This window comes from Schistosoma mansoni, chromosome 1 (assembly GCF_000237925.1).
Source record: "Schistosoma mansoni strain Puerto Rico chromosome 1, complete genome".
In the NCBI taxonomy this organism is placed as follows: Eukaryota; Metazoa; Platyhelminthes; class Trematoda; order Strigeidida; family Schistosomatidae; genus Schistosoma; species Schistosoma mansoni.
The window spans coordinates 53,307,004-53,331,673 of record NC_031495.1 but is presented as its reverse complement, the minus strand read 5'-3'; the positions used below and the strand labels follow the sequence as shown (position 1 = coordinate 53,331,673).

The 24,670-nt window shown below is 33.0% G+C and overlaps 2 protein-coding genes across 2 annotated transcripts; both read left to right on the top strand.

Annotated features, from left to right (window-relative positions):
* Positions 1-14,474: 14,474 nt before the first annotated feature.
* On the top strand, positions 14,475-16,139 carry Smp_158540 (hypothetical protein; the record flags this gene model as incomplete). The annotated part of the gene is made up of 2 exons (XM_018794839.1): positions 14,475-14,536; positions 15,767-16,139. 2 exons carry the CDS (start codon positions 14,475-14,477, stop codon positions 16,137-16,139), a joined length of 435 nt encoding a protein of 144 aa, XP_018649211.1.
* Positions 16,140-16,228: 89 nt separating this feature from the next.
* Smp_158530 (hypothetical protein) lies at positions 16,229-16,784 on the top strand (the record flags this gene model as incomplete). Its single annotated transcript, XM_018794838.1, has 2 exons — positions 16,229-16,405; positions 16,512-16,784. The coding sequence occupies 2 exons, from the start codon at positions 16,229-16,231 to the stop codon at positions 16,782-16,784; spliced, it is 450 nt and encodes a 149-aa protein (XP_018649210.1).
* Positions 16,785-24,670: the final 7,886 nt, after the last annotated feature.

Genomic DNA, 24,670 nt, shown 5'->3' with positions numbered 1-24,670 from the left:
CAACATGAAATATTTGGGAACTGGTTTGTATGACTATATTTTTAAGATAAAGATCTAGTATGAGACTTTTTGAGGTTGTTATAAAATGACATTCTTTCTGTCTTAATTTCTGTTACTTCAATTGTGACAGTCCGTTTCCATTTCAAGTATTGTATTTTTAGTTCCTCTCAGTCTGTCAGTAGCACTTGCTCTTTCTCCTGAATCATCCTGAAAAGAACGGGAGCGTGTTTGCAGTTGCGTTTATGTATGACATCAGTGCTTCAGCTGGTATATTGTCAGGTCCTGTGGCTTTCTCGCTCTTGATTTATCTGATGGCCATCTTGACTTCCTCGATCGTTGGTGGAGTGATATCTATAGGAATGTGTGTAGGTGGTTACTTCGATGTCCGATAGTTTCAGTGGAGCTTGTATATTTAAGAGTTCTTCGAAGTCCTCTTTTTTTGAATCTCAGTGATTATCTTGCTTCTTTGTTGTTCACTGGTTCACAATATTTCCCTGCTAGTTTACTAGGATCGACTAACTAGAATAACTAATGTGATTAAATGGATAAACTGATTACGAATCAATTTTCAAAGAACGGAACCACTAGTCTATCTGGTGAACAGATTGAAAAAAAATCAAATACAAATCAATAACGTGTTTGTAAGTAACTTATTACGCAATAAATGATGATAAAAAGATGCAAGTGGTTACGCAAAGACCAATAAAGTTGCACTTCTGCTTACTATATTACTATTGTTCATATTACTTTTAAATTACCATATAAATTTCATGGTCAAGATTATTTATTATTATTATCGTCACACTGTATTATATCAAAGTTCATTTTCGAAATTTAAAGTAATATCTATCACATTACTTCATGATATTCAGTTCACCTAAAACTTCTGATCATGATACTTATTGACGGTAAGTATGTGGTGAACAAGAACACGAGTGGAGACAATCGAATGTATTAAGGTACAAGACTACAGAATATCTCAGTAAAATATGAGAACCATATAGCAGATAGTTAATTTGCAAACTATTAATCTATTGTCTCAATCTTGATCGTTCCTTCTGCAAATATCAGTTCATTGTCTCCGATTATTATTGTTTATGCGTTTCGTTACCGTTCTTTCGTTATCTATCTTCTACTGAAATGTATCTAATGTCCGACCATCGTTATTTACTACTTATGTGAATATAAGTAACCCACACCACAAGTATACACACATAAATGTGTGACAACGTGAACCATCTTCACAACAAATTTTTGTATATATATATATATATATATATATATATATATATACCAACCAAAAACAGGTGAATATATTGATACGCCTGCTTATTACACTCAAACACAAGCGATCATGTACAGACAAATTCATGTCTATAGGCGTTAATGTATATTCACAAGTGAAGTTATAAGTCATGTTCTATTTTATAATTGACCAACGAAGAAATATTTTTAGGATCGTGTGAATAAAACTTGCCTTTTTCGGATGTATAAGATCATAACTGTTCATTAAATCTTACCACGTTTTTTGAACGAATTTAAGAAAAAATAGTTTTTTTCTTTAAGGAAAAAGTTTATAAAAATATTGTAATTATAATGCATTGTAGTTAACTGTTAAATGTCTTAATAATGTATTGTCATTATTAGATATTGTACAAACATTTATGGATTTGCAAAGAAGCACCAGGAAAAAAACCCTGTAAACAGTATTTTCTTTAGTTTTCAACAAATTCTTTTCAGTATATAAGAACTTTCGTCTAAATTAGAGCGAATAGTTTCACAGTATTTGGGCGCCGAACTTGGACCAGATTGCCAGGCGAAATGTTGGATTTACTTCAAATTCATTCGCTGAGATTTTACAAATATATTATTCCTATTAAATTCTCTTCAGGTTCTACAATTATCATATCCAAATAAATAATCCAAAAAGTGGCCAGGTTTAAAGCGAAGTACATTGTTTAAAATTACAGCATGTGAATTTAGGATTGTATAATAACATGAAATCGTCAATCTTGGCAATGACTAACATTAAGTGTCGTCTCGAATAACTTTATACGTTAGATGAGATTATTGATTAGAATAAATTTGGTTAACAATAGGGTGAGAAAGATAATGATGTAATTATAAATCAGAAATTACGTAATACGCGAGGTGCTCGAGAGCATGAAAATACAAATTCTTAGAACATCTGCCAGTATAACTTGCTCCATAAGAGCATTTGAATTGATTGATACAGAGAGAGGTGGCTAGTTTAGGTAATTTATTTTTCAATTTCAGAGTGACCATCGGACGTATGGAAAAAACTAATTATAGTTTACCAGCATTAAACGTTTTTTGGATTGAGCTGTGCAACTTTAGTATTAAGATTTCTCTGGGTGCATCTCCTCTAAATTGTAAGCGTATATACAGAGACATTTCGCCCACAGTTAGGCCCTCCTTATGCTTTCTTTTCATGGCTAAATGTTCATTTATAAATTTCTCCGGATATCCATTTTCTTTCAGGGTAGTTACTCAATACCTTTGTTTCTTCTTCAAGCGCATTTAGGGAGCATATGGTTTTGGTTCTATAATGAAGTGTTTTAATCAGGTCCATTATAGATTGTAGACGAACAAAACTAAGAAAGTTTTTATATTGGCCAATCCACGTAGTCTTCTTGTTTAATTTTCTTCTTAGTGACCCATCAGTTCTCCTTATAAGCCTCGCATTTAGAAAGGCTATTCTTCTTTAAATGTGAATTTAATAGATGGATGAACTTCAATATATCTCTTGAAAGTCTGTATTCTGTCAGTATGGTCGTTACAAAGAATGAACGTATCTTCCATATATCAGCAGTAAAATGAAAACTTGTCAATATGCTGTGCCAAGGGACCGCCTTTCAGTCTAGTGGGAAAAGTGTCAGTCAATATGGGACCTAATGGTGAATCCATCGCGACACCATCTATTTGTCTATATATTTCACCATTAGATTTGAAGCTTACGTTCATAGTACACATTGTTAATAATTCCTTAGTGATGACCACAGGGATTGCAGTTCCTATTCCTTGTTGTTTAAGTTGTTCACATATATATTAGATAGTCTCCTTGAGTGGGACATTTATAAACGATGACATAGCGTCTAGGTCATTATAGTTTTCTTAGTGTTTATGTTTTTGGTCTTGGCAATGAACTGGAATACATCCCCAATACTATGTTTCATTTAGTGTTTATGGAGTGGTTTTGAAATGGTTACTGATCACTTTGCCACAGTGTGATTAGGAGAATTATACATTTCTAAAATTGGTCTCAATGGGATATCCGGTTTGTGCACCTTTGGTAGTCCGTATAACCTTGGTAAATAGGCACCTACCGGCTTAATTGATGGAATTACCTGATGATTTTTGAGCTTTTTAAAAGATTTGGTTAGTTCATTCTCTAATTATTTCTAACGTTTTTTCGATCATTCAGGTTTCGGAATTTTAGATGATTATTCAAGATGTTGTTCATCTTGCCAATATAGTTTTTTTGTTAAGTACGATAGTTCTTGTTTTTTATCCGGTTTCGTAATAATCAAATTTTCTTTGTTAATAAGTTCTTTGATAGCCTTCTTGTGTTTTGTGGTTAAAATGCTTCTGTAATTTTTTCTACCATTCTTAAACTGACCACAACACTCAACTCGATTTGATTTGAAACTTTCAATTTCTTGGTCAGATGTTGGAACTGGACCTGGTGTCCGACGACTTAAGTTTTGAAAATGGATATCTGTATCTATATGATTTATGCGGTTTCGTGTATTACAGAATTTTAGACCTAGTGCTATTACTTCAAACTTTTCTTTATTTACTTTAGTAGCGGAAAATTATGAAAATTTTATTTTCAACTGGTTGATTTCCCAGGCTTTTGAGTACAGTTTTGACTTTCCTCTAACTTCTTAATTATTCAACTTTACTATTGTACTTCCTTTTACTGTAAAGTCACAAATTAAGTCATGTAAATCGTTCAGTGCACTTTGGTTTCCAATGTTTATTAAGTTAACGTCAGTTCTTTTTGAAAATTACCTTCTATTTGAAAGAACTTCGAGATATCAAGCTTACAAATAGAAGAACACATCGGTGGTATTTTGTTCTTTGAACTACATGTTGTAGTTGCAGGGATTTCAACATCTCTCTGGTGTATGTGATCGGCATCATGAGTGTTGTATCAGTTTGTTAGTTCACTTTGTAAGTTTCTGAGTCTTCATTTGTTCTTGCATTCCTACCGATTGAATTTTTTCGTTTGATCTCCAGTCATGTGAGAGAGAATGCCTCTATATGAACTAATATATTGAGTGTGTGTCGATGTTTCTATTGTTTGTTTATTGACCTAAGTGCCATGCTCCGCAAACATTTCTATAATTACCCCTATCCGAAATTCTCCTGTGAGATTCATGTTCATCGTTGTTTACATGGATTTATGTCAGTAATGATTATTATATACATTGTATATTATATTATGCAGTCTTATCACTAGTCTATGTTAGAGGTCAATCTATAATACGGTCAATAGGAATGTTAGAGAAATCGATGATAGTCAGTCAATACAAACTATTTTAACAGTTGTGGAGCAACTGGAGACTTAACTCTAGTTTTAGTAAGCACTGATGGTGTTGTTGAGAACAGCAATGAAAACTATACAATCAAACCGTTCAACTCAGAGAAAACACTAAAATCTACCACTTAGGGTGAAACTATTCGGATCATTTAATAATAAGTATATTTTTTGTTATATCGCAATGAGTAAAACAATTGTGTTTCTAACGTTTCGTGATTTGGTAGGAGCCACTTCTTCAGAGCAAATAAATAACCGTATTAAATTAACGCAAGTTTAAATAGTACAAAAGAAACAATGCAGAATATTTTTGGTACAATCGAAATCATGATAGGTTTGAATCTATTATCTTAGGTGAATACCTTCTTAAAAAATGAAAGCAGTTACTGGTTGGACGATGAAATACTCAAAACTACTAAAATATAAAGGAGTATATGATCGACGAATAACCTGTTTCCTAATTATTGATGGTAAATTTAAACAATATTAGAAGTCATTTCAGAATGAAGATTCGAACTTAAAGCAGTATGATAATTACTGTAAAAATCATGAAACCAAATTGATGATAAACTTTGTTCATCTATGACGTTCTTTTATCTTCGTTTTTCAACGTCGACTAGAGCATAAAATTGTAGCCATTCGATTCTGATGCAGTGGTCCAAACGTAACGCGCTCACTGTAAACACTAAAGATATTCAGTCAGATCTGTAGCTAGCTAGTGTGTTCACGTTGATAAGTCGTCCTAAGCTATTGATATATTGCTATCCAGTGTTCCTTATTTTTAAATAGTCTATCAGCTGAGATAGCTTCGTGATGGGAACTGTCTCAAACTCAAGCTAGTCTTCACAATCAGTTGAGTTAGGACTGGTCTAACCGGACTTTTTATCTGATCCTCGATCTCTCATCATGTCTAATCACTGTCATAAGAAATTTTGAGTTTACTCGATTCGTACTAGATTATTCACCTAATAAAAAGGTGAACTAATATTAGAATGTGATGACAATTTTTCAACTTCCATTAAATATCATTGACTTGGTAACGTTGGCCAATCTATTAATTTTCACATCATTTCAATGGTAAAAGAATTTCATCTTCAGTGTCCGATCTTTTATATCTTCATATGATAAAAAAGTAAGATACTCCTCTTTTTTTAATAGAAATTAGTCACCCTTTTAATAATTCACATCTTAATACTGATAGAAAGTAATTATGAATGTGTATTTACAAGATTGAGTGTTTATTAGATACTGAATACATTTTTACAAGATGTTATTTTCATGATTATGATAAATAAAAATGATGGTGATATGATTTTATAGTTTTCAATGATTTGAAAGTAGTTTTTTACAGCATAATGATATCAATTATAAAAGACAGTTTTTGACTTCTCAGAAGTATGCACTTACTGCCAGGAGTAAAATGGTATTTATTATCTGGGAGTATTACTGATACAAAAGGAACATATATTTCGAATCAAATAGCCTATGCTTTCAACCTTACTTAATTTTCAATAAACATGACCGCTTTCTCATTTTATCGATGATTTTAATGCATCGTTCGTCAGTTGGTGTATTCCATAGGCTTCAGATTTTTGTCAGATACACTAGATTAATGGATGAATAATTTTTTTAAATAAGACGCAAAACTTAAGTCTAAAACAAATTTGAACTTTAATAACTAATAGTCCTAAATAATTGTTGTCTAGTTTAAAAGTATTCTGAAAGTACTTTGTTCTTTGAGCTGGATAGATTATTTGTTGAACTTTCATTGTCTTTCTCAACAACATCATTAACATACATTTTAATATGAATTGAGTTATCAGTATTTTTTTCACAATTACCTATGTGGTGTGTGCTACTGATGTCGACAGATATAAGTAGTATGTATCGCTAATCGAAAGTGGCATACCTAGCGTCAAAAGGTTGAGAATATCTAAGAGAAGAGAACCAGGATAGAGAGCGATCGGTATGGAAACGAAGGAATAACAAAGTCTGAGACAATTGGTGGGTATTTCGCAAATGAATTATTTACTAGATGATTCTCATATTTTACTGAGAGATTCTGTAGTTGTTTTTCTTATCCCAGTACACTAGGTTGTCCACATTGTTGTTCTCGTTCACTACACTTAGAGATTTGTTTTATTAACATTCGGTTCAGAAATATCCTGCTGATTTAGTTTTATTTTAATGACGTAATGTTGACCTAATGCAATATTCTTTTTACTGATTTAAAAAAATTCTTCAGGTTTAAATGTCTGTTTCTTGTTTAATTAACTAGACTAATTTAGAAACAGTACGAAGTAATGTGTAAGAAAAAAAACTGAAAATCATACACGAATGTCGAATATTCAGACATTATTTATTGAATAAACATAAATTTATTACTCCTACGTACACACAGACACAACCATTTGTGTCTATTTACAAAAGTATGCAATCCCAAATGTGTATTCTTAGATATGTGTATTGTAACAGTGCAAACCAGTTGATGATTTCTGGTTATTTAAATATCAGATGTAGATTATAACAATCTAAAATGTCATTCGTAATTGTATATAAACGCTTTCATAGAATAAGAGTTTATCTTCGAATAAAACGAATACTCTGTCAAGATTTTACTAGTTGTTATGTAGAAATTTCTGCATATTTGTATCTCATGAATAAAGATTATAAAAGACAGAGTGAAGGAGAATGTAAAATAAATGAAATCCCCCCCCAAAAAAAGAAAACTAAACACAACCAAATATTCTTGAGCCGTAAATGAATCTAATGATTGACTTAGGAATCAGTTAATTATTTTACTTTTGTGTACATATTGTGAATTAGAACAACATATATAAGCGAACAATATTATTTTCAGTTAGATCCACATCACTCTTTACTCTAATATGCAGTAATGTTTTATTAATATATTAAAATATCATTCTTCAGACGACTTATGATCATACCTTAACTAAAGGATAGGTTATATGGTTTTGCCTTACATATGTGTATCTATAAATACAGCTTCTGAAGTGAAAGAGCTATATTGGGCGAATAACCAGATAAGTGAGCCAAAGAGTTTGTGAGTACCGCTCTCTCTTTGTGGTTAAGAAAGGTTATCGTCAAAACGATACACAATTGTATAGGAACTTTCGTCGAAGTTTGAACGAATAGTTTCACGGTATTTGGACGCCAATTTGATGTGAGACATTCTTCCTCCTTAGTGATACACAGCTCTGTTCTATCACACTTGATCTATAATGGTCATGTAGTAGACAGAGATAGTTCATTTGAAGTTATTTATCGTATTACTGTCAGTTTCCCTTGAAGGGTTCGATCTCGTCTTTTAAATATAGCAGAAGCTATAGGAGTTCGAGTTAACAATCTAAGTCTTTGCAATCATAAGAACTTTGTAACACTTTTATGCGTTCTTTGGCTGAATTAGTCTCAATAAAGGATTTCATTTATTATTTCTCATTCTCTTTGTTCGTTTATTTTTCTTTACCCTTTTTTAAATGCTTTTTTCAAATGTACGCTTTATTGTCCAATTGTCTGAACATTTCTTAATACGTAATCTTATAATTTTTAATGAATGTTATCTCAGTGTCTATTTTTCTCAAGCCGCCAATCTACTTCCTATCATGAAACATTCATTTAAGCCTTTAACAGTCTTATCACAATTAGAACACCTCTCATTATACTATCAATTTGTACTTTTTACTTATTATATTTATTTCTGTAATCTATTCCATTGTTATGATTGACTCATAAATTGTACAAATTGTACAAAGGGCACCACAAATGTTCAGTACAGCCATCCTTCGGAAACTGAAAATTCAAGATAGCTCCCAACAACAGATTCCTAGCTTTACAAGATCTATTCAACAAAGAGGAAGCTACTACGGAGAACAACTGGAAGGGAATTATGGAAGCACTGACTTCAACGTGTCAGGAGGTGCTGGGTCACAATAAGCATCATCATAAGGAGTTCATCTCTACTGATTTCTTGGATATTCATGAGAGGAAGAAGAAGAAGAAGACAGTAATTAACAAGAGTCGAATAAGTACAGAGAAAGTTAAGGCACTCTCCGAATACATAAAAGCAAACAACAGAGTCAAGAGAAGTATTAGAACCGACGATCGAAACTATGTACAAGACCTAGCAGCGACAGCGGAAAAAGCTGCATCAGAAGGAAATATAAGACAGCTATACGACACAATGAAGAAACTAGCAGGGAAATATTGTGAACCAGTTAACAACAAAGAAAGCAAGCCAATCACTGCGATTCAAGAACAGAGGAATAGATAAGTAGAGGGCTTCGAAAAACTCTTAAACAGACCAGCTCCACTGAACCCATCGGAAATCGAAGCAACCACCTACACACCTTCCTATAGATGTCACTCCACCAACAACGGAAGACGTAAGGATAGTCATCGGATAAGTCAACAACGCGAAAGCAGTAGGACCTGATATTATACCAGTTGAAGCACTGAAGTCATTCATAGAAGCAACTGAAAACATGCTCCACATTCTTATCAAGATGATTTGGGAGGAAGAACAAGTGTCACTGACAGACTGGGAAGAAGGACACCCCATCAATACACCAAAGAAAGGAGATTTGAGCAAATGTGAGAAGTACACAGTCATCACACCATTATCAATGCTAGGAAAATATTTCAACAGAGTGTTTCTGAACCGAATGGAAGGCTTAGTAGACACCCGACTTCGAGACCATTAGAGTGAATTCCTTAAGGATCGGTCGTACAGAGACGTAATCGCGACTTTGGGGATCATTTTGGAACTGGAATCATCGCTATATATCAACTGTATTGACTATGAGAAAGCGTTTGATAGCGTGGATAGGAAAACCTTAAGGAGACTTCTTCGACAGTATGGTGTATGTGAGAAAATTGTCAATATCATACGGAATTCATATGATGGACTACAATGCGAATCGGTGGCATGGAGGACAGCTGACAGATGCATTCCAAGTGAGGACCGGAGTCAGCCAAGGCTGTTTACTTTCCCCCTTTCTCTGCCTTCTGGTGGTTGACGGGATTGTGAAGACCTCGACATTAGAGGGGAAGCACGAAATACAATGTACAGCCCGAACTAATTAGACGTTATGGACTTCACAGGTGACCTAACCCTTCTACCTTATATAAGTGAAGACAACTAGTGAAGCAGCATTCTCTTCATCAGTGGGCCTCAATATACACAAAGAAAAGAGTAAAATCCTCAAATACATCACAAAGAACACCAACCCAATCACACTTGACAGAGAGACTGTAGAAGATGTGGAAACATTTACGTACCCATTTATGCAGCATCTTCGAGGAACAAGGACGACCTGATACAGACGTGAAGGTGAGAACTGGCAAAGTAAGGACTGCGGTCCTACGATTGAAGGACATATGAAACTCAAAACAACTGTCTATCGACCAATATCAAAGTCAGAATTTTCAATACGAACGTGAAAACAGTTCTACTGTACGGAGCTGAATCGTGGAGAGCTACCACGACCATCGTCAAAGGGGTAGAGATATTTATAAGCAGTTGTCTAAACAAGATTAATTTCTGGAAGAGAATACATAGTTTAGTCGGTTATTCACAAAGATATGAATATTTAGTGATTTTTAAGTGAAAAGGCAATTTTAAGATTGGAGCACTATTTGAAGTAATAGAACATTATAACTTCAGTTGAATTCTCGTAAAAAGTTAATTTTATAATGGATGCTGTCATTATTCAAAGAAAGGGTGTTATCATTTATACGTATGTGCTGTGTAATGCTTACCACGTAAGAAGAGTAACAGTAACAGTAAGTCACCGATAACACTAGGCTAGAAATATAGAGATATATAATCATAATTGGAATAATTATGTAAATTGCACCTAATTTAGCTAAAGTGATTATTAAACGCGTCATTATACAGAAGTTATACCAATTGTCTTTGTTGTTCTTTTATTTTACCTTCTTGGTTTCATCTAGAAGTCTCCATACACTCATTTATACGTAAATAATTATACGTTTATTTACGTCACATTAGTGAACTTATAACGGAGTGTTCTGAAAATGTACGTTATAAAAAACTCTTGTTTTTTGTATAATTACAGATGATAAAGAATGAGATAATAAATATTCATTTAGGAAACTTATTTCACCACCTTAAGTAAACAGAGTATGAAAAACAACATATTTGTGTATCCGACTGATATGTCATATTCAAACTGAGAAATGTTTCATCATAATGAAATGAAATAGACTCATATAAAGTTCTTTGATGTATATGTATTTAGCATAATATGATTTGTGCTAAATCTTTTTACACTAGTGAAAGAGGACTTATTGGTCTTTATGTAGTCGGATTAGCTAAAAAGACAGATTATACAGGTTCATTATCTGCTGTCACTGAATTATTACTTCATTTTTACGATAGCAAGACAAAATATATTTTTTTTTCAGACTGCAGACCAGTATTATAAATATGCAAAACAAAATTGAAATTATGTATTATGTATGCTTTAGTTGAGCCACAAAAGGAACTTCGGTACTGTTTTGCTTCTATTTGATTAGTCAAAAGACGGAGATCATATCAATCCAAAATACTTCAAACTCGACTTATCAAAACGGAATTACTCGAGTTAAACAACTGCATACGAATGTTTAAACATAACGTTGGTAGATGGTATATACAATTGTGTTTGTATAAATATGGTCATTCTTTAAAAGTTATTAAACTATAACACTTCAGCGGTGACAATCAAAAGAGTGGAATGGAATTTGGGTTGGTTTAATGGAACTGGTCGATTCAAGAGTTTTTTGAAGTGTTCTATCTATCTGTTCTGTTGTTCTTCAATGTTGATGATTATCTTGCTTTCCTTGCTTCTCACTGGTCGTTCTGGTTTGGGCTTCTTTGTTGTATCATGCAATCGTCTCATGTTTTCTTCTCTCGCAGCCTTTTCCGCCGTCATTGCTAAGTCTTCCAAATATTTACGTTTGTCGGCTCTGATGCTCCTCTTCACTTGCTTGTTTACTTCTGTGTATTCGGCTTGTGCCTTGGCTTTTTCTGCTCTTGTTCGGCTGATATTGATTGCTGCCTTCTTGTTCCTCCTTTCTTCGATGTTATCCAGTGTATCAACAGTGATCCATTGCTTGTGATGCTGCTTCTTGTGACACAGAAACTCTTGATATATTGAAGTGATTGCCTCTTTTATTCCTTTCCAGTCGCCCTCCATAGTAGTTTCCTCTCCATTGAGTAGATCATGAGAGGCCTGGAACCTATTGCTGAGGGCTATCTTGAATTTGTTGAGTTTGTCAGCATCTCGAAGAAAGGCCGTGTTAAACTTTTGTGACGTTGTCCGCGCCGTTTTCCAGTGCTTCTTGAGTTTTAATTTCATCTTGACGACCAGCAAATGATGATCTGTCGGTATATCAGCTTCTCTCCTGGTTCTCACATCCTCCATCGTCCTCCTGAACTTTTTGTTGTTGCAGATACGGTCAATTTGGTTCTGCATACTGTGGTCTTTTTTATATGCGTTTGTGTGGAAACATAGTGCTACCTATGACAATTGTATTGGAGGCACATAGGTTTGCAAATCCTTCACCATTTTCGTTTCTTTCTTCTAGTCCATGTCGTCCCATGACGTCTTCGTATTCAATGTTGTCCATTCCAACCTTGGCATTTAGGTCTCCATCAGAATGGTCAGGTCTTTTGCTATGTATTTCTCGAAGATTGACTGCAGCCTATCGTAGAATTGATCTTTAATGTCTGCATTGTACTCGTTGTTAGGCGCATAACATTTGATGACGTTCATTGTTTTGAAGGAGGCTTGGATGATCCTTGGTCCATGAGATTCCCATCCTATAAGTGCATTTTGTGCTTGTTTGGACAGCATCAATGCAATTCCTTGTGTATGTGGGGCATTTTCTTCATCATGACCGGAGTATAACAGAAGCTCCCCTGAAGATAGTCGTGGTTGTTCAACCTGCGTCCAATGTGTTTCACTGATTCCAAGCACCTACAGGTTGTATTTCCTCATTTCTGCAGCAATTCGGAAAACTCTTCCGGTCTCCCACATTGTCCGGACGTTGCATCTACCTATAAAAATTATTGGTCTGGTTGTCAAAAGGTGCATCGGCCTCGCGACTTCCGAACAACCTTGGCTTTCACAATGAGACGTCATAACTCTTCTAAATGAAGACTTTCTGACTCCCAGGGCAGAGTTTAAATGGTTTGTATTATTTTTTCTGGTTAATGTTTTTTTAGCAAGTTAGTTTTCTACGGGATGGGGTCGCTAACCCCATGCCCAACCCTCCTTTATCCGGGCTCGGGACTGGCAGTAGCCCCCTGGAGAGGCTACAGGCGGAGTTGAATGTGTGATTCACCAACATAAATCAAATAGAATTTGCAATGAAATTTCAAAATAAGTTAAAAACCTTTGAATATAATAAACGAAAAAATAGAAGAATTCTAAAGGATTGAGTTATGTTTTGACATCAAACTGCTAAACAAATTTCTAATTTTATTGTTAGATTTTGTTTTCAAATAGCAGATATTCGGAGGAGTTCATTTCAGACATATTTGTATGTAACTCATGGAATTAATAATTCTGTTTCTAAACATTGAGCTATAGGTTTGAATTTAATTTCATATATTTTAATCCTCACGAAAAATGGCAATAATATCCAGGCTATAATAGTATTTTAATGAGGATATATTGATTTAGTTGAATGGAGTAGAAAGCTTGTTTTTATTACTAGCTATTTATGAGTAGATTAAAACTTGACAAATTGTTTTCGGCGTTTAACTTCTGTATCATTTATTTTCCATTCTTTGTTCTGTTTTCTAATTAAAATATTTCTACTGTAATTCTGTATATCCGTATGAAAGCATGTCTTATACTCCATCTTTGCTTGTACGATAAAAATGATTTTTAAATCTTTTATTTTTTATCGAAAAATGTTATCTACTACTTATAATGTGCCTTTTTGTCCAAGTCAAACAAACTAAAGGTATTCTAATACTTTTTATGTTATAATTAAAAACAAAATTACATAACCATTGGTCTGTTGTTTCTACAGGTTATGGTAAACTGTGAATGAAATACTTAATTATAAAAATGTAGGTATCGGTTTTTTTTATATCCAGAGCTTTGATTCTTACTATGCCGCGTACTACTAGACTACTTGAACGATCGAACCCGCAACGTCGCAAGAGAGAAGACAGAAGACTAGTAAGTAGGAATTTTATTCCCCAAAACAGTGTCAAAATATAGTACAGAAATCTCATGTATTTATAGTTTTTGCCTGAAAGTAAATCATCATTTCGGACAGCCATTAAGCACATAGGGAGTCATTCTTATCCATTCAATGGGGAAGCTACATGTCGACATTCTAGAATATTCCTCTAGCAGTGATTGGATGGAATGTCTTCGGCTCTTTCTGGACTTCCTGAGGCTTCCTAGAGTTTGTCAACGAGCCATCCTTAAAGATTTCAAGCAGTTTTATGTTTTCATTATATATGAAAATTATATTTGAAATAATCTCAGAGATTGAAATTTAGATAATTACAACGTTTCGTCCGGCAAACTTGTCACGACTTCTTCAGGGTAAGTCCAGAATTGTTATCATATATGATTTATTTGTGTATTCGTGTTTTGGTGATGTAAAGCAGTTTAGGTAATTTAAGGACAGATTAGTATTAGAGATATGCCATAGAACAATCTATTATAGTAATCTTAGTTTATATTATTCACACCCAGAATTATTTGCCCAAGATAATGACTTTCAAATACCTTGATAATATCAATATACTGTATTATTTGTATTATTAGATTAAGAAATAATTAGGACAAATGAAAATTACTATCATACAATCAAATAACACCGTTTTTTTTGGATAACACATTGTATGAAGGAGAATTTAATGAGTCTAGTAAAATCCAAACTAATTATCCAGAAACTTCGAGAACATATTCAGAGTGAACGGTTATCTTAGAAATCTTAGTTTTATAGAACTTTATGAGATGTTTTTTCTGTACTATCAGTAATGAACATAAATATATATTATCTTAATTCTATGTTTGAATAATTGGGCGAAATGAGATACTTTAAAGAAAAATGTTTTTATTCTACACTTTGTATTTGGTATTGTTTAACTAGTTATGCCTGATTTCTCATGTGTGTGATATTTTTCCGGAACTATAAATGAGTGGAAATTTATTTTATTCGTGTGATGAATCATTTAAAATGTGTTTTGTCGATTCGATTCTTCTCCTTAGTCAGTGATAGTGTGGCTTTTTAACGCAATATGATCTTATGTATTTGCCTTTAAGGGAGAATGATACTATTCGGGTGCCCTAACTAGAATTACTTGTAGTGGAGTTTGAACTTAATACCTGATTGTTAATAACTGAGTGTTTAAATCATTTAACCACTGTACCCAGAAATGACAGTCATAATGTATAGTTAAAATACATTAGAAAGATATACGTACTTATGTATATAAAAACAATTACTTGTTCAGTAAGATTAGTTCTAAACGGTTGCCATATTTATTGAAGTCTAGAATCTCAGACTTTGTTATAAGAGAAAAACAAACCAAATCACTCTGTATTAGTTCAATAAGACCATACGTTATGCACATTTACATTCTAAGTGAAGGCCTTGAAATTGGTAAAAATACATTATGAGAAATTTATAAGGTCCAGGTCTAATGCTTAGAAAGGTGAAAGGATTTCTACATGTACAAAAATGATCTTGTTAACTAAAACATTTGAGATGAATACGGCTAACAGATTGAGTTTTTTTTTACATAGTTTATAAATAAAGATGAAACTAAACGATTATTACGACATGATATTGATAGTTTGAACCTGGTTATTACACCGGTGTTTTGTTCCATGTTCATTCATGACTCACACTGAAAAATGTTAATTAGTTCACTAGTTTTGCTGTAAGTTGATTTACGTAGTCAATGCATAGCATGCTATAACCATTATAATACAGAAACAGAGCAATCATCATTACACTTAAGGACCTTGAACAAAATACCTCTTTATTCTATTAACAGCTTTTATTTTATTTATGTATTTCCAAGTGTTTTGTTTTTATAGGATAAAGTTACTTCAATCTGGCAAAATCTTCAGATAAAGAAGAATTAACAACTCGTCTTATTTTAGAAGTTATATTCAATAATCGACAAATTGAATGAAACAGCTTCAACGACACGCTTAACGTTGAATACGTTTTACGATGTCTACATGAAATTAGAGAATTGTATTACCATGAACTAGTTCTTGGAATAACATCAACTTCCAGTGCACGGAATGATCGTGTCACATATAATAATAATGAAGAAGATCGATTAAGTTTATCACCAATTCTTGAGGATATGTCTGAAGTAAATCCAGGTCATTCATTAAAATATCAATCTATTTTTCAATTAAATCACGTTATTTCTAAACCGCGATCTGCATGTGACAGATTAATTTCAAAGGAATGGGTATATATGCCATTTATTCATGCATATTTATTGTCGAAATCCAAAAAAATAATGAGGAAGATGAAACGTATCGTAAGCTCATTTTAGATCGGTCGTTGAGTGTTTAATGTGGATAAATTATCTTCGAAAAAATCGCAAATTTATTCGATTCTTCAGATAGTTACAATTTAGGTTTCATGGATCCAATTGAATCAGTTGTGCGATTAACTTTAGGCTCTATTTCATATCCCGGTGCTGGAGGTTTAGGCTTCGAACCTACTAGTCAATTGTTAGGCAAAATTTTATATTCTATCGGACCAATCAAACCATCGTTAACATTTAGGACTGATAAAGAAACCAATACTTCACTTAAAGTTGTTAAACTCTCAGTACATTTTCCATCCTATTATGACTTATATATTGACCTAGTGAATCACTACAATGCATTGCAGCATAATTCTCCAGTGTTTGCCAATCTAGTACTTTGGCCTTGTCAACAGGTTATATCATGTGAAATATAGACATGCACTATGGGGTGAACATCAACAAGTTTTAAATTCACTTCGTATTGTTTTAAGTCAGCTTATTATACCATTATCAAACTTCCTTGAACCAGTTGAATCGAACTCATCCATGATTCGTGTTTATGCGGCTGCAATTCTATCTGGTACAGTTCAAATAACTCGTCGAACTTTATTGTTCTTGATAGTTGTACATCATTTAAATTGCTATTTATACAATAAAGATGATTAGAATAGTGAATTTACCCGACGATTTATACGTTTATGTAAATTATTACCTCAAGTGACAAATATCAAGCCGACGTTATCATCATCATCGTCTATGCGAAAAATCTGTAATAAAACTGATATTTTAAATTTACTGCGTTTTTATAAACAGTCTGATAAACAATGGTTACAACAAACTAAATCCATTAAATTGAATACAAATTTACATGTTGGTGTACATGATTCATTAGTTCATTTGGTAAATAATAATAATAGCAATAGTAATGATGTTACGCAGACATAACCAGTGCAAAAACATTTAATGAAGCTATTTTAAAACCATCTATTGAATGTTACAATACTTACACACTACTTAAACATCGTCAACTTTATTGGATTGAATTATTTGAAAGAGACCGGCATCGTTATTGGATTATGTTGACACAACTGACAGGCCAGAGGTCCCGTAATTCAGGAACCACTAACAGACAAGGACGAACTCATAGAATGAATTTCGTGTCACGGACCATTCATAGGCCCTCTCCGTGACTAATTATAAAGTGACAAGGACTGGCAGAAGTACGATTTGAACCAAGAAATAGATTTGTGGTCATACAGACAAGCATAACAACATTCAAACCAAGAGAGTAAGAACAAGGGAATGTATATACATAAAATGATACTAGTAACAAAATAATAATAATAAGATCTATGTGATTACTATAAAAAACAAAAAGTGTTTATGTGAGGATATTTAATAATTGCGTGATATATGTTCAGTATAATAATCATATATTCTTGGTTTGAAAATACAAATAATTTATACAGTAATCAAGATTCAAAAGGAAAAGCACAGATTCTATTCAACTAACAATAACCCTTTTCTTAGTTTTACATCCAACTAACTCGTTGGAAGGTGGAATATTCACATTTATTTGATAAAAATATTAGTATCAGAGCATAAATCTGTGTTAGTAAAACATTGCAAATAATGTTTATTTTCTTACGATAATTCTTGAAGATAAACTAGATTGAGTTCATTTTTTTGGTAACCGATTGTAATATGATTGTAGATAACGAACAAACAAATTTGGTAACCTAGATATGTAGTTATAAATTCATTTAAAAAAGGACGAAAATTGTAGTTTTTTATTTGATTTGTACAAATAGATTTAATTGATAAATTGGGATGAAGTTATGAACCTGATTTTTCTTGACATTAAAGCTTTTTAAAAGTTCAATCACTATACAAATACCATTTATTTACAAGTTTTCTCTAGGGATCTATTTGACAGATGTTATTTAGCTGATAGAAGCACTTATTCGTAAATGAATGGCAAATCTGTATTGCATGAAGCATAAGAAGTGAAGAGCGATGTAAACAAAGGGCAACCAAGCTGTCATACATGCTGCTCTCTAAATTTGGTTAACTACATTATCACCATTGTTCGTTTTCGAACTTGACAAATTGAGGTAAATGAATCAATGTTTGATTAGTGGAGTATGACGAAATGCCTTGTTTATAGTTCGATGATATCCCATTAAACCAACATTGCGTCATAGTAAGCAAACAAAAACTTTATAATGGACAAACAACTCTTAAGGAAAGGGATGTAAGACAAATTACTGAGTAACTTATGAACAGAACGAAAATAGCATATGGAAAGTTGTAGCCATCTTTACAACTAAGTCTTAGTGTTAAAATTAATTGGTAAAGTCATCAGGAAATAAAATTGGTGAACAAAATTACCATTTATTTATATGTTAAATATCATGCATGGCTTGCTAAACTAGTTAAAATCATATATTATAAAGGAAGAAAGTTCCAAAACGTTTCGCAGATTATTCTTTGTCACAGTATCGATAATGTTAGATTTAATATTAAATAACACTAGTTGCGGAACGGATTGGTTCCATTTTGTTCTGGATGGTATCAATTTAGAGACGTTATCATTCTGAAACAAAATTTCATATTTACAGACATTATTTATCAGTAAAATATTACATTATACAGCTTTGAGAATGAAGTCTCTAATGAAAATTTCTTTGCTAAACCACATAGTTTATTTCATGATTCATTCGGATGTCCTGGATTCGATTCCCTCGTGGATGTGCACTGCTGGGGAGTACTGTGTTGAGACGAAACGACCGTCCAGTATTTCCAGGTTTTTAATAACGATCTGGCTTAGATCGACTTGTGAATTCAGCTGTGAAAATTAATATTTGTCAAATTATGCAGCAGAAAAGAGATAAATAATCTGCATTCATAGGTGACAGTTTATGTTACATTCCAAATTTATTAAAAGCAATTATCAATAAGAATCCCGCGAGCAAGATCATGAATGCGCACTGCTGAAGAGTCCCACAATAGGACTAAATGGTCGTCTAGTGTTCCCAGGTTTTCAATGGTGATCTAACATCGATTGATTCATGATCACAATCAAAAACATAATAATCTCCACAACCCTATACTGATGTTTTTAAAGTTTAGTTTATTATAAGAATTTTAATCAAAGTATATATCCATTAAAGTATAATTTATAATAATTCGATTGTAAAAATTTTTTTGTTTTAAAATATTTCCTGTTCCACTATTAAACTATTCTCATTTATATATTATTCTTCATATTTTATATTTTTTAGTTTGATGTACATCATTATTTGGGAGGCGAAATCCGACTCACATGTCCTCGTCATGCCTCCTGGATCATGGCAACCATCCAATGTACTAACGTGAGCGGTAATGTGGGTAGTGGAGATCAGCCTAATCAACCACTCTACCTATACCCGCAAACAACTACGAATGCTACAAAGAGTCATTGCATAACTATTGAGGGTTCAAAAAGTTGGTAAAATGAGTCTGCCTCCCTAAAAAAAACATCGTCATTTGACCATTTTTTATGTGGATATTTACTTCTTAAAGTATGTTTATCATTTCTTGATATATTAATTAAATTCTTTGTTTACTACTCATTCAACCATTTTCTTTTTTCTATGGAATAAGTGATCTTACAATTGACAGTATTATAAACAATATTATCTCAGTGGTTCAAGTTTCATAGTTACATTTTGTACCACAGAGGAAACATATAATTTTTCAAATAATACAGAATTCTATCTACATTTTCCTTTTGAAATAGTTTGTCAATAAAGTAGCTCTAAGTTATGGATAGATGTCCTAAAATTCATTGGGTTTTTATTGTTTGTAACAATAACGTGACAACTGTAAATTCTGAACCAGAGAACAACGATGGTTACTGGTTAATTATTTTGTTTGAAATGTTGGAATTTTCGAAATTCACTAGTAACAATTAATAATTTATATTCATTTAGTATTGTTTGTTTGAATCTTCCCATTAATGTTTAGGACTGCAATTTATCAGTCTCTTGTTGGCATATGTGCATATTGCCTCAATATAGCCTTAATTCACAAGCATTATAAGCAAAGATGGATAGTGGCTATCGGTAGAATCCAGGACGCGCATTTCGTCCTATTTGGATAACAAGATGGTGTTTGAAGCGAACGGTACTGGGTTCCAGTCCCAGAGTGAACACCAACTCTGAGATGAAGGTACATCCAGCTGACGAGTCTTAAATAGGACGAAACGCGCGTCCTGAATTCGACTGCTAGCTACTATACATCTTTGCTTATAATAATTTATATGTTTATTAAAAAATTCTATTGATAAGAGCTTCATTTCAAGATATTATATTACCATCTTTAAAATAAAATAGATAAACAATTTGGTATTTTCAAGTTGTACAGCCTTTTGAAGTGACTTTCATTCATATCCAGTGGACCACTATAATTTTCTGCTTTTGGATAGCATAATTTGTTTAAAATAAACAATAGTCATATGAAAGTTTTGATTTAGATGATATGTTTCAAAATATTAGACTGTTTTGCAAGTGTACCTTAACTTTGTTAGATTATATGTGATGGAAAATATGGTAATCATATGATATTTCGGCTACTAAATTTAATGGTTAACTACCAATATTTTGGTCGCTATTGATTAACAGCATATGTTAATAAGTAGTATTTTATGCTTTAAATGTGTCATTCAAATCTTATATTATTGTACAAGATGGAAAGTAAACTAATTGACTGGAGGTTGGAATTTCTGTTATTTTAATTTCCATATGTAGATGACAAGAAGCAGACTTTATTTGGTTTCGAGGTTGTTGCTAGTGAAAATCACAGTTTCCCCTCATACTATTCATCATTTAAATATACTTTTAAATGATTTGATTTGACGACCGATCTTTTTTATTATTTCAGTTTCAAAGAATGAACTTCTGGATATAAATAAGAAACTCTCTTCCAAACTATTCATAAACCTATATTGCTTTTTGTAATAATATCTTCTTTACGACTAACTGTTCCTTTTTAATAGCTGAGGTAATACACCATTTGGAATATTGATATATAATAGTAATATTTTGAGAATTAACTGAAAAGTATTGTTCTGTGTATTAATGCGTTTCTTCAAAGTGATTATCTGTTTCCATCCTAAATTACAGTACAAACAAAACATTCACTATAGTTTTACTCTTTAGACGTCCTTTTACTCAAAAAGCCATATACCAGTGATCAAACCAAAAATTTGGATTCGTTATGTAGACGACACATTCGTCATCGTCAAAAAGGAGGAACTAGAAAATACCTACAAGCAGATCAACAACGTCTTCAACGACATCAAGTTTACAATGGAACAAGAGTCGGACAACAAGTTACCATTCTTAGATGTATTAATCACCAGAACTGACACAGGAAAACTAGAGACTCAAGTGCACAGGAAGCCGACCCACACCGATCAAATTCTCAACTACAATAGTAACAACCCAAGAACTCACAAAATCAACTGTGTACAAACTTTGTTCAAGAGGGCGAGAACACACTGCAATACAATCACAGAACGAAAAAATGAAGAAAAACACCTGAAAACCATTCTTCAAAAGAACGGCTATCCAATCAATTTCATCAAAAAATACCAGTCGCACACACCATCAGAAACGAAATCAAGTATGAAAATCAACAAAAGGATCACCCTACCATACATAAAGGGCATATCGGAAACGACAACAAGGCTGCTGAAAACCTTCGGAATAGGTGTAGCCCACAAACCAACAAAGTCCCTCCACTCAATCTTATGCAAACCAAAAGATGAAATGGCAAAAGAGGACAAAACAAACATCATCTACAAGATAAATTGTACCAACTGCAACAAACACTATATTGGACAAAGCGGACGCCCCCTGCATCTTCGCCTACATGAACACCAATTAGCAGTCAAACGCCACGACATTTCTTCACTCATATCAATACACGTGGACAACTACGGACATACATTCGACTGGGAAAATGTGCAGATTTCGGACAAAGGCGATTCCAAAAATACCAGAGAATTTTTAGAAGCTTGGCACTCAGGTCAATCAGCAATAAACAAACATATTGAAACCAATCCAATCTATCAACCAATCAAGAAAATTATGCAGGAACATAGGAACAAAAATCAAACCAATGGGAGATACAACCAAAACAAAGAAATAAACAATGACAGATTTAAGGTCAATAAGAACCAATCAACATCGAGGTGCACAGGACAAGCTGTGAATCACATGTGGAGAAATTCAAACACTTCACTTCTACCCGAAGTTTGTGCTGATGATGTCGTTCAGAAGGACTATGAAAGCTCCACGACCAAACCATCCAGCTCAGAGAACAAACCAACATCAAAAAGCCATATTGTATTTCTGCTTGTTTCACATTTCTTTCTTTGTCGGTTTGATAGAGTTTGTACTTCCTATTTAGTAGTAGTCATTTCAATTGTTTTTTGTCCTGACTTTATATCTTCACTAGTGGAAAATGTTATTTAAATTAATCAAGAAGAAGAAAGTGTTATATGTGTTTAAGCCGGCTTTGTCTGCAGGACAATTCGATGATTTTAAACTTCCTTTTTCATTATCATTTATTCCCTATTCATATTATTTGTTTATGTGTTAAGATCAGTGAAGCATCATATTGTCTACTGAGAATTGAGCAATTAAATAAAATAATCATTTGTTTCCTTGATCAAGAATTATTAGTACCTAACAATGAATGAAATGGTAAATCATAATTAGTCTTATCTTTTACTTGACGGCTGCAAGTAACCTAGACATTTTATTTGAATGTGATATGATTTACAAAGTTTAAATTTTCCTTTAGGACATAGTAATGGTCAAATGAATCAGTGAGTTATCTATGGTATTTCAGGTATATCTTATTCATTTGTGCACTTGAAAATTTTTACTTAGATCAAATTACCTACCTTAAATAAATTGATAATAAAGTTATTACACCAACATCCATAGTGAACAGTAAAGCCACAGTTAATGGATTTAGTTCTATAGAAAATTAGATAACGTTGAATTGCAGTTTTCTCGGCATTTTTAAACAGATAAACGTTGAACATAATCAGTTTGAAACAGAAACCTATACGTTGATTTGAATTGAAAATAATATCTGTAAGTTTCAATCTTTAGAGAAGAAAAAACGGCGAGACATAATTTATGGACGAACCAATCAGAAGCGTTTGAGAGATTTCAAGGTCACGGCGCCGGTTTCAGTACCTAGTGCTCATGTACGACCGGTTCACAGAGGATTTTAAAGAAGACTTCACAATTAAGCGGCTACAACGAATGAGACTACTAAGAAGTTCCTGTATTTGTAATTGCAGATATTAAATGACTTTTAGACCTTGTGCAGACTACCGTGATCTTGTCCTTCGATGTAATATATGTTGAAGGAAGACGTTTGCTAGAATAGGAACCGTTATCGCTCGATCCAGATTGAGACTTAGGCATATTATAATAATTGCCGCCAACTGTATAATAAAAGCACTAGTAACATTGGCTGCAATATTCGTAGATGTTACTGAAGCTTCGGCTGTTCAGTGGTATGAGTATTGTAGGGACATATCCATAATAAAAATGATAAACTTACACAACCGGAGTATACACAAACAATAATGAAGCTATGTGGTTGAGACTGAGAGGGTTTTCATGATCTTATCATGGCTCATGAGACCGACTATTATGGAGCCATATGGATGAGTTCCTCTACCTTATGCATTACGATTTTGGAACCTTTGAATCTTTTTCTAACCTTGACAAGTTTTTGGACCATATAAAAGAAGTGTATCCACTTTAATTATTTGATTTTGTATAATATATTTTTACTCTATGCTGAATGTTTACTGATTGGCTAACAATTCTCAAGGTCACATTAGATTCTTTCAAAGGTCGTCCATAAATTATAGTCTCGCCGGATAAACAAACAAACTGATAGCTGATAAATACTCACTGCCTTCTCGTAGCGGATTGTTGTTTATGAAATTGAAAGGATGAAAAGCGAATGTCCGTCACTTTAACCGGGTTGGTGGATACGTAGAATCTATCTAGGCGAGTTGGAAAACCCTGGTTTCAAACCAATGGTGCACATGGGCTCCAGTATCCTGAAGAAATAAATGGCGTATGAACCGATCGTTGGTCACCGGCTATATATATATATTGATCAATGAACTCGTCATTATTTTAAGATTTCACCAGAGTCATTCAATACAGAAACTAACATTTGCTAATTCTACTATCTAACACATAATTGTCAACATGAATTTTACTAAATTATATTATAATTCAGCTGTTCCGTGTATATTAAATAAGATAACTAATGAAGTGTCATTATTTATTCACTTAACATTGAATAACATTGCATCATAACAAAAAACCTCACAGTCTTTAAATTGAATAACTTTTTCTCCAAACACCAACTACTTTACCCATATATATATAAATATACAAATTCATATTTGTTGTCTAGAGTTTTAAAGTTATACTTTTTCTCATAAATTTTTTTCTCTTAGTGAC